The sequence below is a fragment of the Sciurus vulgaris genome (genome assembly GCF_902686455.1).
Source record: "Sciurus vulgaris genome assembly, chromosome: 2".
NCBI classification, from domain to species: domain Eukaryota; kingdom Metazoa; phylum Chordata; class Mammalia; order Rodentia; family Sciuridae; genus Sciurus; species Sciurus vulgaris.
Window position 1 is genome coordinate 152141127 of NC_136462.1, and position 14779 is coordinate 152155905.

General features: G+C 43.8%; 1 protein-coding gene across 1 annotated transcript in view; it reads right to left on the reverse strand.

Annotated features, from left to right (window-relative positions):
- IL16 (interleukin 16) overlaps nucleotides 1–14779 on the reverse strand; it is a 112634-nt gene that overhangs the window by 12772 nt on the left and 85083 nt on the right. Inside the window, 11 exon segments of the mRNA XM_079124247.1 lie at nucleotides 268–418; nucleotides 3864–3946; nucleotides 3949–3994; nucleotides 3996–4018; nucleotides 4021–4285; nucleotides 4288–4338; nucleotides 4344–4345; nucleotides 6351–6429; nucleotides 6432–6440; nucleotides 10514–10646; nucleotides 13253–13370. Coding sequence (XP_078980373.1) covers nucleotides 268–418; nucleotides 3864–3946; nucleotides 3949–3994; nucleotides 3996–4018; nucleotides 4021–4285; nucleotides 4288–4338; nucleotides 4344–4345; nucleotides 6351–6429; nucleotides 6432–6440; nucleotides 10514–10646; nucleotides 13253–13370 — 960 coding nt within the window.

Below are 14779 nucleotides of genomic sequence, written 5' to 3' on the forward strand. Positions count from 1 at the left end.
CCCATTCTCCTATTGCCTTCCTGGATTCTTCTGCATTCTCATCACAACCGCTGCAGCATCACTGATACAATCTGGAAATTTTTTAGCCTGGACAGCATCCATTGTTCTGCTGTCCCAAAGCCCCAGACTCCTGATGGCTTATCAACCTAAGCTACCAGACATGTCAATGCAGAACACTGATCCTCAGACCAAGCTCCAGCTCTTACTTTATCACTGGACCTATCTCCAGGGGGCCCTTCCTTCTAGAAGATCTCCATGAAGGCTTACCTGGACTGTTTCTTCTCCTCCCTGGCTCACCCTCCGTGGAGGACGCTGTCAGAGGGCCTACTCCAAGTCCTGAGCAGCAGGCAGCAGCACCCTGGGTTCTCCCTGCTGTGTCTTCCTGTGGCAGCAGTGGTGACAGCAGCTCTCTGACTTCCTGTGGTGTAAACAGGAAGCAAGATTGTGTCAAAACGGTAGCCTCCAGCTGTGAGAAGGCCAAGCACACTTTGATTAGGACTGGAGGGCGGATATTGAGCTGCCTTTAATGGAAAATTCATCAGCAGCCTTGTAAAGAGGGTTCTTTCCTCCACGGTGCCACCATGGCAGAACTGGCACTTCTGGGAGCCCCAGACAACCTGGCGTCCAGTACATGGCTCTGGAAGCAGGGGGCACCAGCTGTCTTCCAGAGGTAGAGGAGGCTTCACCAAAGAGGTGTTTTTAGTCTCATACTTGAAAAAAGAGTAATAATTTTACAGAGAAGCTAAATAAGAGTGTACTAGAGAAATAGGCCGACCAAGCACGATACCCTCCCAGAAAAAAACGAATTGAAAGGCAGGCATCATCACAATGATGCTTCTTATAGTCCATCATCTGCAAAAGAAACACTTCACTATGCTGTGGTGACCTCTGCGTTGTATTGGTTCCAGAATCATGTAACACTGGGTCATTTGACAAGGCTGCAGTCCTTCCTTCAGAGAGGCAGGAAAGATGGAGGAGCACATGCAAGCATCCTCTGGGACCACAGATGCCCACAGTCTGAGATCCATGTCAACAAGAAACATTTTTGGGGGAAGAAAAGATGTACAGAAGTTAGAAACGTGTTCACAAGCCATTGCATCATTCCAAGTTCCTACTGTAAAACTGAGCTTAAAGAGAGCAGTTTGGAAATACTGAGAGATCAACCAATCTAAAGGAATTTTGGGGCTTCTTAAACTAGTCATTCGAAAAAGCAAGGGTTGGCCATAGCATTGGACACTTAAAATATTAACCTGAAGGTCTCTACAACTCTTATCACTCAGGATGTTTCATTTCATCCCATTCTAAGTTTTGTAAAGTGACATCTGTCCATAAATTGTTGGCACTTTTACAGGCAGACACAACTGATACCAATTGATATGAAGCACGGTAATCAAAGTAGCTTTATTTATTTATTTAAGGTACTGGGGAATGAACCCAGAGGTGTTTTACCACCGACCCACCGCCCCAACCCTTTTTATTTATTTATTTATTTTTAGACAAAGTGTCACTAAGTTGCTTAGGGCCTCACCAAGTTGCTGAGGCTAGCCCCCTGCCTCAGCTTCCCAAGTGGCTGGGATTACAGGTATGCATCACCGTGCCTGCCTCATCAAAGTAGCTTGACATCTTGGAATAGATACAAATGTATTTATTTTTCTTTTAATCAATACATCTGATGTTGCACCCTCCTCATGGGAGGTTTTTAAAATTAGTTACTGAAATAAGTTTAATTTTATATAAAATATTTTTCTGACAAATGTTTCCTGGCACAGTGCTTGATGGATGAGTAAGGGAGAAGGAAAAGAAAGAAAAAGATCTAGAGAGAGGGATTTAGCAGAGAAGAGAGAAAGTAATTGTTGTTGTTGTTGTTGCTTTAACACAGGTTATAGTTTGTGCTGATTTTCTAAAAAGAAAAGAATTGGTGTTTTGTTGAGGAAAACATCCTGATGGTCATTTTGGTTGTGGAAGTTAAGTTCCCTTGAGTTATAGTAGAAGAGAAAGATTTGGGGGACATCCACAGGCCCTTGAGAAGGGCTTAGGACTATGAAGGAAAAGATCTACAAAGGGGAGTGAGAACAGGAGGGAGGGAAAAAGAAGTAGAAGGAGGTGGGGGGACATTGTGTACACTGGAGGCACAGAATAACATCCAATCAGAAGTGCCCAGGAACTGTCAAGGAAATCTAAAGATGAGCCAAATCAAGCAGATTGTTTCCTATTTCCTGTTGGGCTATAGTCCTTTCTTTATTAACCCCAGCACCCAGCACAAGTGTGTTGTGTTTATTGTGCATGGTGGAATAGATTACAGGAGAAGGCCATGTGGGAAAACACAGAGGGGACAGAGAAGAGCAGCTGCAGATTTGTCTCTGTGCTGCCAGCTGTCTCTGAGCTGCTGGTAGAGGATGCAGGAAGGAGTACTGACAAGGCAGGACAAGGTAACAAAGATGAGGGCAGCTGCTTGCAAGAAAGCTCCTGTGTCAGCTCCTTGCCCAGAAACCCTGCTTCCTCCTCCTGCCATCTTACTTTGGGCTAGTCCCTGCCCTGTGTATGGCCCCACCTGACCAGGTGGCCCCTGGGCATTACTAGGTCCACTACCCTCCTTCATTCCAGGAAGAGAGTAAAATCATGACCTCTCAGCCTACCTGTTTCCAATCTGCCCTTCTCCTAGATCTCAGGCCCAAGGAAAAATAAGTTATTTGCCAAAAGGTGGAGGGTCAGATCCACCTTGACAACTCCATCATGTGTTGGTAGCCAGCCACATCCTCCTGCTCTCTGCAAGACTGCAACTTCCTCTTTAGTAACCTGGTCTCATCCTACCCTCACTCACTGTGTCTCTCCTGGTCAAGACCATCCTCCCCCACTACCTCTCCACCACCACTCAGGGTTTCTTATACTTCTGAAGCTCATCAACCCTCATTGTAGGGAACTTCTGAGGCTTCATTCTACCTTCCCAGTGGAGCAGCTACCTGGGGAAAACTCATGGCACAGTGGTTAAGAGGGACCCACTAGCAATATGAACTTAAGCAAGTTTCTCAGTTCTGACTTTGTGTAATTGGGACCCTCACCCTCAGAATGGTACAAGCATGAGCTGAGACAATGTACATAAAAGTATTTAGCATAGTTCTGTGCATAAAATGGCTCCCAGTACTGCTGCTTCCTGTCTGTGAGTTGGTCTTCCTGTAAGGAGGTGGGTGGGGCTGTGAGGAAGAAGGTGTCTAAGGTGTGTGATGGGGGAATGATCACAGCAAGGAGCACACTGGGTCTGAGACTGTGCTAGACACTTAACTGGTAAAGTAGCTCTTTGAGGGAATCACTAAGTGCAGGCTCAAGTGACAGATAAGGAAACCTCGGCTTAGAGAAGTTGAGATTCCCTCAAGGATTCCCACCTTGCAAGTTTAAGCTCACTGGGGGAGAAATAGGGGCCAATATCTCACAATCGCATCTGTCTACTCAACATTAAAAAGAGGGTAATTTAGCTTCTTGTCCCCTTTTTAGTTACTTAGGCAACTACTCTTCTCAGCAGAGCACCTGAGGATTTCTGTGCAGTGACCTCTCCCTCCTCCATCAGGGAGTGACCCCTCTTGGACATCTTCTTTTTGTCTATCACAAAGGTGTGACAACCCACACACAGGGACCTCAAATTCCAGTGGGTTATGGATGGGAAGCCAAGAGCCATTGTGCAGACTGGGGCTTCTATTTTGGACCTGCCAAGCTTCAAATCTATCTTTGCACAGTAAGTCTTCACCTGACTCCTGAATATCAGCTTTTCCTCTGCTGGAGCAGAAACTTATTCTGCCATGGCCGATGCTTAGGAATTCCTATGTGTGGCACCAACTAGATGACACTCAGTCCACCCATATTCCTCTTACCATGCTGCAGCTGGGCAAGGTGTGCCCAGAAGAGCATAAGGAGTTCTCTCTTTCTTTCAGACTCGCTGAGAGCTCACTGTCCTTTTAAAGTATTTTCTGGGTGGAGGCTTGGGCTTGGAGGATGTAGGCTTTCCTCACCCAGATCTCGAAGGATTCTTCAGTCTTAGAGGCGGATGGCCATCCAAGCTCTCCGAGAGGGGTGGGCTCTCCTGAGATGGCCTGGATGAGGCCATTGGAAGCACCCCTGGCTCCCTCCCCAGGGGCAGGCTGGGGCTGTGAGTGCTGCTTTCCCGGTCAGAGGGCTGCTTCTCAGCACTGCCACTGCACGGACTGCCCCCCGGGGACCCAGACATGTAACTGCTGTCACTGCTGGAGCGGACCATGATCTTCTGAGCCCTGCGATGTGGGGGGTGCTGAGTTCTTCATCTCGCTCCTTCTCCAGGTAGGCCGCCATATGCCAGCTGCTCTCCAACCTTTTGACCCTACAAGGGAAGCATACAGGTACCCTCCACAGCTGAGCTTGGAAGTCAGGAGAAAACACCCCAGCCTGCCCTGAACCGCTCCAGGGCAGCACACACCACCCTACAGCTGTCTGCTGCTCAGCCAAGACCATTTTGTATTTAGAGCTCAGCAGCCTCTGGTTTGATCTCCAAAGAGCTATATGGTTTTGGGTTGAGAAAATCATTCAAAGTTTCTGAGCCTGTGGTGAATACAAAGATGTGCTGCTCAGATCACCTATCAAAAGGGTTTGGGTGTCCCTCTTGTGCAGTGACTGGTGGCAGATGGCTTTCAAATGTCAGTTCCTCTAGGAACCACCTCAGCTGTGACAGCCGCGCTTGCCAAGGGGGGTGGCCTAGTTCCAGTGACTGGTGGAGATGGGTAGAACAGTCCTGCCATTGCTGCCAATACAGGCCAACCTTAATGGATCATATTAGCTTCAGATCTCCAAGGGCTCCTCTCTGCCTCTTCCCAACCCTGCTTCCTCTCCTCCCTTCCACAGGTGTCAATCCTAGGGAAACCTCCTAAAAATATCTTGCATGCTAAACTCCATCTCAAGATCAGCTTCCTGGGGAACTCAGCCCACCTCACTCCATTTCTGCATCTATAAAATAGGGATAATTGCAAGGTTTCTAGGCTTGCTTTGAGTTTCAACATCAAGGAAAGAGAATACAAGGGAAGGCACTTTGAACCTTATACCAACAAGCTACAGTTTCTTTCCAGCTGAAGATAAAGTGAGCTCAGTAAACCATAGGTTCTTGCTGTGGCCCTCTCTTTCTTGCCCTTCCCATTCCTGCGCCTCCTTCTAGTCCTCAACCCATCCCCCATAGTTTCCTGCACTTGGGCCACCCACACATCCTCAAGAGGTCCCTCTCTCTAGTAGTAAACTGTCAAAGGTGCTCCTTTCTTAGAATCACAGCTAAAGCAGGTGGGAGTAGATTGAAGCCTGGTTTCTTGCTCAAACCCCAGTCTATTCTGTGAGGCTGGGAGAGCCAAGTGAGCCCCATGGGAAGGCACCTTAGACTTTAGGGAAGAACCAAGACCAGCCAAGCTTATAATTCAAATCCTCTTTTAAAAGAAGTTTTCTTTTGTTTCTTCCTGTTCACAAAATAATGCATCCTCATTTGAGAAAACCCAGCCACAAAATAGTAAGGCATGGAAGAAAGTAAACACTCCCTTGTATTCCAATCATCTAGAGATTACCACAGTTAAAATGTTGGTGAATTTCTCAGTCAACTTCCCCATAGGCATATATGTATCTTGGGTGGATGGAAATAGTAGAACACAGTTGAAATAGAATTCTATGTCTGTCTTTTTCTCTCAATGTTTCCCGCACCATTTATTCTCTTTGTCAATATCAGTGTGGTGGCTGCTCTTGGATGCTCCATAATGACCTCCCTAATGTCCAACAGCTGGGCATGGGAGCCAGCCAGCTGGGTCACTGTCCCAGATCCTCTGCATAATTTTGCTGTGATTTTGGGTAAGCGAGTCCTCTCGCAGGGTCTCCACTTTTTTTCTATAAAATGTGCACAAAAATTACATGTTAAAATTCAGTAAAATAAGACATGAATTAGCACAGTGTCCTGATATTATAAGATTCAATAAGTGAGATATATTATTAGATATTACAGTTTCTGAAGATTTTATCATTAAAGAATAGTGGCTGCAAAATTAAATGTGTATAGGGAAATGCGTGTGAAAAGCAAACTAGTAGAAGAAAAAGGAAATGGTGGGGACCACAGAGAACTGGAAGGTGCCTGCCATATTTAAAAGAATTCAAATTCAGGTGCTTGAAAAATCTTGCACCTTCCAAACAAAGCAAAAATGTGAGCCATGTTTAGCAGGTGGAATCCTGGCTTTCAACCCTTGTCTGTGCACCATGCTTGCTGTGCTGACCGTTCTCACGTATTCTTAAGGTAGAGGGTGTAATGCCCAAAACCCTGCATTTCAAAGAAGATATTTCAAATCAAAGTTCACTACTTTCCTTACCTTCCAAGCTCCACTGATGCCTCTCTTTTCCAAACTTGATGTTCTCCACAGCCTGAGTCACAGCTTCTTTGAGTTGCTGCTATCAGAGACCTAGAAAACATTAATTCTATTCTCAAACAGTGGAAACCCCTGCCCTAGGCTCCAAGTGCCAAACCACCTGTGCCCCTGGATTCTAATATCTTTCCTTTCAGTCCATTCTGCAAACAGTTGACAAGTTCCCTTCCAGAAATACCCTGGGAGTCAGTGACTCCCCAGAATCTTCCAGATAATGTCCAAAGTCTGCCAATAAAAGAGTTGAGTGGGCCCTTTTGACTCTCCAAACTTTTCCCCACTTCTCGCTATAAAACTTGAAGTAAAGTAACTATTTCACAGTCTACCCCTGCAAGCAACTCCATTCTTGGCAATGCTGTCATGACATTACAGTATTATCACCACCATCACCATCACCACCATCACCATCACCACACTACTACCACTCAACATTATCATTACCACCACCACACCATCAGGCCACCATCACCACCACCATCATCACCGCCAACGCCAGCATCACCATCACCACCATTACCATCACCACCACCAGCATCACCAAAACCACCACCATCACCATTGTATTCTCTGTTGCTGCCTCACAAGTCAGTAATCTCATTACAGTAAAAGTTAAGAGTATGAGTTTGGAGTCAAACAGACTTTTTTTCCAAGTCCTTTTTCCTCCTTACAAGTTAATTAACCTTCTAAGTCTCAATTTCTTTTTCTGTAAAATAATAACACTATAGAACCCACTTCACAGTGTAGACAGAGATATTTGAGAAATCATTTGAAAGAAAAAGTAGAGAAATAAAAGAAAGATAAATTGAGTATGTAAAATTAAAAACTTCCAGGCATCACAGAACACCGATCACAAGTGAAAGACAATTCACAGGATGGGAACAATTACTTGCAAAATTAATATTCAATAAAGGGTCAAATCCAGAAAATACACGAACACACACAAAAACTCCTACAATTCAACGATGACAAAATTATAATTCAATTTAAAATGGGCAAAGGAAATTATAATAGGAACTTTCTCTGAAGATTACAAATGGCCAAAAAACACCTGTAAAATGTGCTTATCATTTGAAAAATGCAAATCTCAACTAAATGAATCATCACTCCACACCCTAATAGAATGGCTGCTATCAAGAAAATAAAATTTCATCCATTACCAGCAAATGCCATAATTTCATTCTTCTGTAAGGCTGAGTAATAGTCCATCATCTATATATACCACATTTTCTTTATCTATTCATCTGTTGAAGGAGTTGGAGAATATCATGCTAAGCAAAATAAGCCAAACCCAAAAACCAGGACTGAATGTTTTCTCTGATATGGGGATGCTACCTCACAATAAGGGATTGGGGGACACTAGGAAAAGATGGAGTTACTTTGGTATTGGGTAGAGGGGAGTGAAGGGAGGGGAGGGGTCTGGGAGTAGGAAGGATAGTACAGTGAAACAGACATTATTACCTCATGTACATATATGACTGCATGACTGACGTGATCCTGCAATATGTACAATCAGGAAAAATGAGAAATTATACTCCATTTATGTGTGATTTATCAAAATGCATAAATTCATTCTGCTGTCATGTGTAACTAATTCAAACAAATTAAAAATTAAAATATAAAAATAAAATAAAACAAAATAACATGTCTTGGCAAAGATGTGGTGAAATTGGGACACTTATACACTGTTTATGGGAATATAAAATAGTTGAGCCTCTATGGAAAACAGTATGAAGTTTCTTTAAAAAGTCAAAAAATAGAATTGCCATATGATCCAGCATATCCCAAAGAATTAAACATATTCAAAAGAATTAAAATAAGTGACTCAAAGCTATATCTACAGTTCATATCTATTGCAGCATTATCATAGTAGTCAAAGGTGAAAGCAACCTAATTATCCATCCATAGATGAATGGATAAACAACATGTTGGTGTATGCATAAAGTGGAATATTAATTAACCTTTAAAAGGAAGGAAAATTTTGACACAGGCTACAACATGGATACTCCTTAAGGACATCATGCTAAATGAAATAAGCAGTCATAAAAGGACAAATACTGTATGGTTCCATTACATGAGGTATGTAGAACAGTCAAAATCATGGAAACAGAAGTAGAAGGGCAGTTACCAAGGGTGAAGGGAGGGGAAGTAGGGATTTATTATTTCTTGAGTACAGAGCTTCAGTTTTAAAGGTGAGACTTGGTGGTTTGTACAACAACATTAAATGTACTTAATGTCATTTAAACTGTTAACTTAAAATATGTTTTTGTATCATGTGTATGACTCCCTCACTCCCAAGGCCATCACCTCCTGTGGCTCTCGGAGTGTCTGCCCCAAGTCTCCAGCCACATCTCTCAGTGTCCCTTGCTCAGAGCCACAGCATCTGCCCCACATCCTGGCCCTGTTCCACATCATAGTCCTTCAGGCAGCAAGAGGCATCCACAAACCAATTGAGACTCCTTTCTTTTCTTTTATGTCCCAGAGATTTAGGTCAATTATTTGTTTAGCTTAAGTAGAAGCCTGCTTTCCTCCAGCATGGTTAGCTTCATGTGCAGTGGTTGAAGGGGGCTAGTTTGAACCCGCTCTACCCTGTATGTAGCTGATCTTCCCCACTATTCCATTACCTGTTCCTATTTTCACTGAGTCTGGGAATTAATTACTTAATAGCAAAGGCTTTGGTGGGCTTAAGGTTTAGCCTCTCCACTTAGTGGCTCCACCAGTGGGCAAGTCCCTCTTCCTTTCCAAGCCTCAGTTTCCTCCTGGTGAGTTGGGTGAGGGGAGCATACCAACTGCAGAGGGTTGTGACAACAACTAAACGCAGTTGTGTGTGTCAAGTCTTCAACCATTACACCTGGCACACAATAAGGATTAAATAAAAGGTACAGTGATAATCACCAAGGTTCCCCAAAATGATCCCATCAGGGCCATGGCATCAACTGTCAGTCTAGCTCCAGCTTGAATCTCATTACCACCACTGTCAGACCCGAGATCAAATGTCTACTGGGTATTTCCCTCTGGACATCCCACAAGAAATTTAACTTCGATATTGTCCCACTCTGAAGTCATTTTCTTCTTTCCCAAGCCCATTCCCCTTCTTCAAGTCTCCATTCTGGTGGTAGTGTTAACATCATTCTGTCATCCAGTCTAGAAACACCCAAGTCTTAGGATGCTTGCCCTCACCCACAGCTAACCAGTCAACAAATACCATTGATTGCTCCCAAGCTTGGCCACCTATTGCCCCCTTTCCTGTAATCTCTTCCCATGTCTTCTGTTTCATTCAGGCCCTCTCTACCTGTGTCTTTCCTCCTACAAACTTCACACTCCACCCACTCTATACTGAAAAAAAACAACAAACAAACTGTGACGTGTTACATCTATAACTATCAACTTTCTGTAGCATTGCACTAAACATACAGGAAAAAATAGAGTCTTCAGCAATCTAACAACCTTTAACAAGGTAACCACAGTGCCTCACCAGCCAAACCTGGTTCTTGATCACTCTTTGCCTAGCACACTACATGCTGGCCCCCCCAAAACTGCCTGTCTCCATGACAAGTCCCTCCATGACTCTGAACTTTGCCTTCCTACTACCTGGGATGATCTACTTCAAATTCTTTGAAGAAAACTAGCTTCTAGGATTTCTTGCCTTACATACTCATCTCTTCTCCTTAGTACTTTCCTCTCTGTATTGCTGCTTATTGCTCTGTCAGTCTCTTTATTGGGGACTGTGGACTTCTGCAGGACTATGTACTGTGAACTTGTTCATCTCTCTCCTCAGTGCAGAGCTCCAGAACAATACCATAGTGTGTACCCACTAGACACATATGCAAATAAATCTCTTGCATATACTAACTGGGACCACAGGTCTCTATCTTCCTGCTTGTAACTCAGTTGTAAGAGGGTTGCCTCAGTTGAAGCCATTTGCTCCAGATGTCTAGGACTTCGTTAATGGATCTCTGATAAAGTTATTTGGTTTATCACAGAAAGTTGGAATGGGTTCATGGGGATTCAGTTCAAACCATAACCAGTAATATTCTGTTGTCATTCATTCTTGTTCCAGTTTGGTACTGGAAGAGTGAACCTGGGAAGAAGTGCATAACCTAGTGGGATGTTACCTGTGGGTCTGGATGTCGGCTAACGATGATGGGCACTGGACCGGGATTACAGTGACTCAGGATCGCATAGACTTCATTGAGTGTCATGCAGTGCACAGGCGAATCATTGATTTCTACGATCTCATCACCACACCTGCAGAAGCACCAACAGGAAGCCATCAGAAAGCTAATGAATATTGACATTTGGAAGGGTACTGCCCTGGGAGCAGCCTGGGCTGTTGAGTGCACCTCCCTCACTACTTGACCAAAACTCAGAACAAGGTGTACCAAAGCAATACATCCCTCACCCAATTCTTGCACAACCACAGAGTAGCCGATATTTCATACCCAGCTAGCTCCAACATGAACAAACTTCATCTGTAACTTTGCTCCTCCTTTCCCATTTAATTACAACCCAATCAAGCTGAGGGCAGGGTTTATCTGATGTAACTGTTTGAGCAGGTCAACCATGATGTAACCCATTGCATCTTCTCCTTGGACTTCGGTGTTCTCATAAGCAGAATGATTAGGAGAATGATTGGATAGAATGTGCTGAAGAGCAAAAATGAAATAGCTAGGTAGGAAATCAATTGAAGTTCTTGGAAATAGAAAATTAAAAGGCAGGTGATGAACCTCATTTGAGTTTTAACATGGGATTGGAGTGTACCAGCAACTGTTTCTAGTTTAGAGAAGTGTCCCCCAAATACCCTTATGTTAAAGTCTTGATCCTCACCTTAGTGCTATTAGAAAGTCATAGAACATTTCGGAGGTGGGACCAAGCAAGAGGTCTTCTGGTTATGGGGAAGGGAAGGTAATGCCCTTGAAGGGGAAAGTGACACACTCCCATTCCTCTGTCTCTTTTTCATGTTCCCATTACAAGGTAAACAGTTTGCTACATATTATGCCGCCTGCCATGATGTGCTGCCTCGCTATTGGCCCAAAAGCAATGGGATCAATCAGACATGAAGTGGAAACTCCCAAATAACCAAATAATCCTTTGCTCTTATAAATTGATTATCTTAGGCATTCATTATAGTAACAGAAAACTGACTAACACAGCCACCTAAACAGTAAAAATTAAAGAGTAGAAAAGAGGGGTGCATTAGATACATGGAGGATTTGTGCAATTTACCTTCTTTCCCCATCACAGATGAGGAAACTGACACAAAACATGAAATAATCTCTGATAGCTGGGGATTTGACACATTTTTTTTCTCTAAGGAGGGCAAATAGTGAGTACTTCAGGCTTCAAAAGGCCATTCCCATCTCTGTCACAGTGACCAAGCTGTGTTGTTGTAGGATGACAGCTATGGCTATAGACAATTCAGAGATACCTGTTTATGGCTTTCTTCCAAAAAAAAAAATGATTGAACAATCAAGAGGTCTGAAATTTGCAGATCCCTGGCCTCACTGTGTTATCAGCAGGACCAGGATGGAAATGCCAGTTCCTGTGCTGTTTTTCCTGATCCCCCTGTTGTGAGTCTGCTTTTCCCCTTTTCCTATATTTCTGCTGAGCAGGTCCCCTTTCATCATCACCCTTGCTAATGAAAGGACACAATTTATTGATGTAACTAAAAGTTACTGTCATAGAGCTCTAAATGCCAAGGCAAGTAAAAGTTTCCTGAATAATCCCTACCTTGTAGGCCTAGGAAGGACATACTCTCTGTTAGAGGGTATTAGGACAAAGGCCATCTCCCTGACCCTGCAGTATGCCCCAAGTACCCAGCACAGAAGCTCAGCAAGTCAGCTATCACCCTCCTGCAGATGACAGTAGCAGCAGTGTGTCTCTAATTCAGAAAGCTCCATCAAGATACCTTCTTTTTTTTTTTTTTTGGCAGTGCTGGGGATCGAACCAGGGCCTTGTGCTTGCAAAGGGCAAGCACTCTACTAACTGAGCTATCTCCTAAGCCCCAAGATACCATCTTATGCAAGACTTGCCTATATACTGAAATTATAGGAAAACTTTCAAAATAGGGCAGAAATCTCTTAATTTGGCAAAACCCAAACCCAATGAAAGAAAATGTACTATATGCAAATGTTACAGTGAGTATAAAGTATTATAACAAGTTGAATTGAGATCAAATATTTTGAGTAAAGTTAGGTCACTTATTGAAAAGAACATTTAGATTTGTACTACTCTTAGAATATATTTGTAAAGAAATATGCCTGCAGTGCCGGAAAATATTTTGTTTATGCCAGCAAGGACACTGTATTTATGCAACTGATTTGTTCAGAGAACTGCTTTTTCTATATAGAGGCTCACAGACAAACCTTGAAAGCTCCTATTTATGACACTAGGAATTCTATACTGCTTGAATCTGAGTTAAAGTGTGTTTACTTTCACTTTCTGTTGCAGACTGGCTCTCTGAGGCCTTGCTTCTTAAACTGTCACATACATACAAATCCCAGGGGGTTCTTGTTAAAATGCAGATCGAGTCAGCTGCCTCTCTCTCCCTCCTAAACCTTCTCTCTCTCCTTCCCTCCTTTCCTCCTCCTCCTCCTCTCTCTCTCTCTCTCTCTCTCTCTCTCTCTCTCTCTCTCTCTCTCTCTCTCTCTCTCAGTGTGCTGAAGATTGAGCCCAGGGCCCAGGTGCTGTCTATGTCATGCTGCAGCTGGTCCAGCCACTTTGAGGAGCAGACTCTGGGCCATGCCTATGTCATTCTATGCAGCAATCTCCAAATCAATCTCCTGACATTCCTAGATATTTCTTCCCTCTGCTGTGAGTCAGGAGTCTATTCAAAAACAGAAGTGAGGACATACCGCAGTCGTCCATCCAGATGTGCCACAGATCCTGGTGAGAGAGTGTGAACAAAAATGCCCGAGATGCACTGGAAGTAGGGGACACTGCACAGGCCGATGCCCAGGCCAACGCCAGCCTCTGCAAGGCAGAACAGGGTGAGGCGGGAGACGGTGAGCCTTCCCAGGTGTGCACTAGGTGTTTAGCTGCCTTCAACATTGTCCATCAGGGTGCCTTATTTATCATGGCATTCAATTTAATCCACCCACATTTGTGGGGCATCCACTGTGCACTGTATATAGGTGCTACTTAGGGTTCTAAAGTGACCAAGGCAGGCAAAGGAGAGTAATTCCAAGTGGGGAAACACTAAAAAGAAAGAAGAGAAGGAAAAAGAAAAGAAAAAGGGAACAAAGGAAGGAGGGGTTATCAGACAGTGGTATTATGCAGAGAATCAATGGAGAATGTGCTAGAAGGTGACAGGATGACCACTTTGAACCTTAGAGGAGACAATGATGTTTAGGCTAAAATGTGGATGACAAGAAAGAGCCAGGAATGAGGAGATAGGGCAGAGCATACCAGAAGCAGAAAACAAAAACAAACAACAACAACAAAAAAAAAAAAAAAAAAAAAAGAAAAAGAAAAAGGCCCAAGGGCAAGAAAAAGCATGCCATATTACAAGTCCAGGAAGGGCATGGTCATCTCAGGGAGTGTGGCATGAGATGATGAATGAGAGGATCAAGGGCCAGATTACACAGGGCTCTGGAAGGAAGTGCACCATGGAATCGATGCTAGTCCATACTGAGAAGGCACGCCATGGGAGAGCTGTGAGCAGGAGAGTGTCGTGATCTAACTTCTGTTACAAATGTCTGACAGCTGCAAGAAAGAACTATGGGTGTTCAAGAAGGGAAGCCTGGAGGCCAAGTTGAGTGGCACTGCTGAGCAAGACAACGGTGGCCTTTACTTCACCATTAATGAAGAAAGAAAGATCTATGTATGTGAAAATCTGTTGAAGACAGATTTGCTAAGGGATGAAATACAGGAATTTAGTACACAAATATCAAAATAACTCAGATAGGTTTGGGCTTGAGTAACTGAATGAATGACAATGCTGTTTACCAAAACTGGGAAAGTTAGGGGGGGGACAGTGACGATGTGGATAAGGACCTAGCACTCAGTTACGCTCAAGTTGCACTTTTAATGCCGGGAGGACCTGTGCTGCAGAGAGTGGCCCAGGTCATCCTGGAACCAGGAAGAAAGTGAAGCAGAAGTTAAAAGTTTTTAGCAGCATATAGGTGGTATCAGGGCCATGGGGATCCTACAGAATGTGGAAGGAGAGGACTAGAGGTTTGCTAATAGGTGACAGGATGGCCACTTCAGGTCTCAGAGTAGAGATCTGGAAAACGAGAAGTCAGCAGGGAGGACTAGATTGAGTGACCACGGAATAGAAGGAAGACCTCCTTTATGGTTTTTCACATGCTTTACAAAGCACTTTCATGAATATTTTCACCTTTTTCATCCTGGTTCTCTCCAAAGCCCCCTGCAGGATGTCA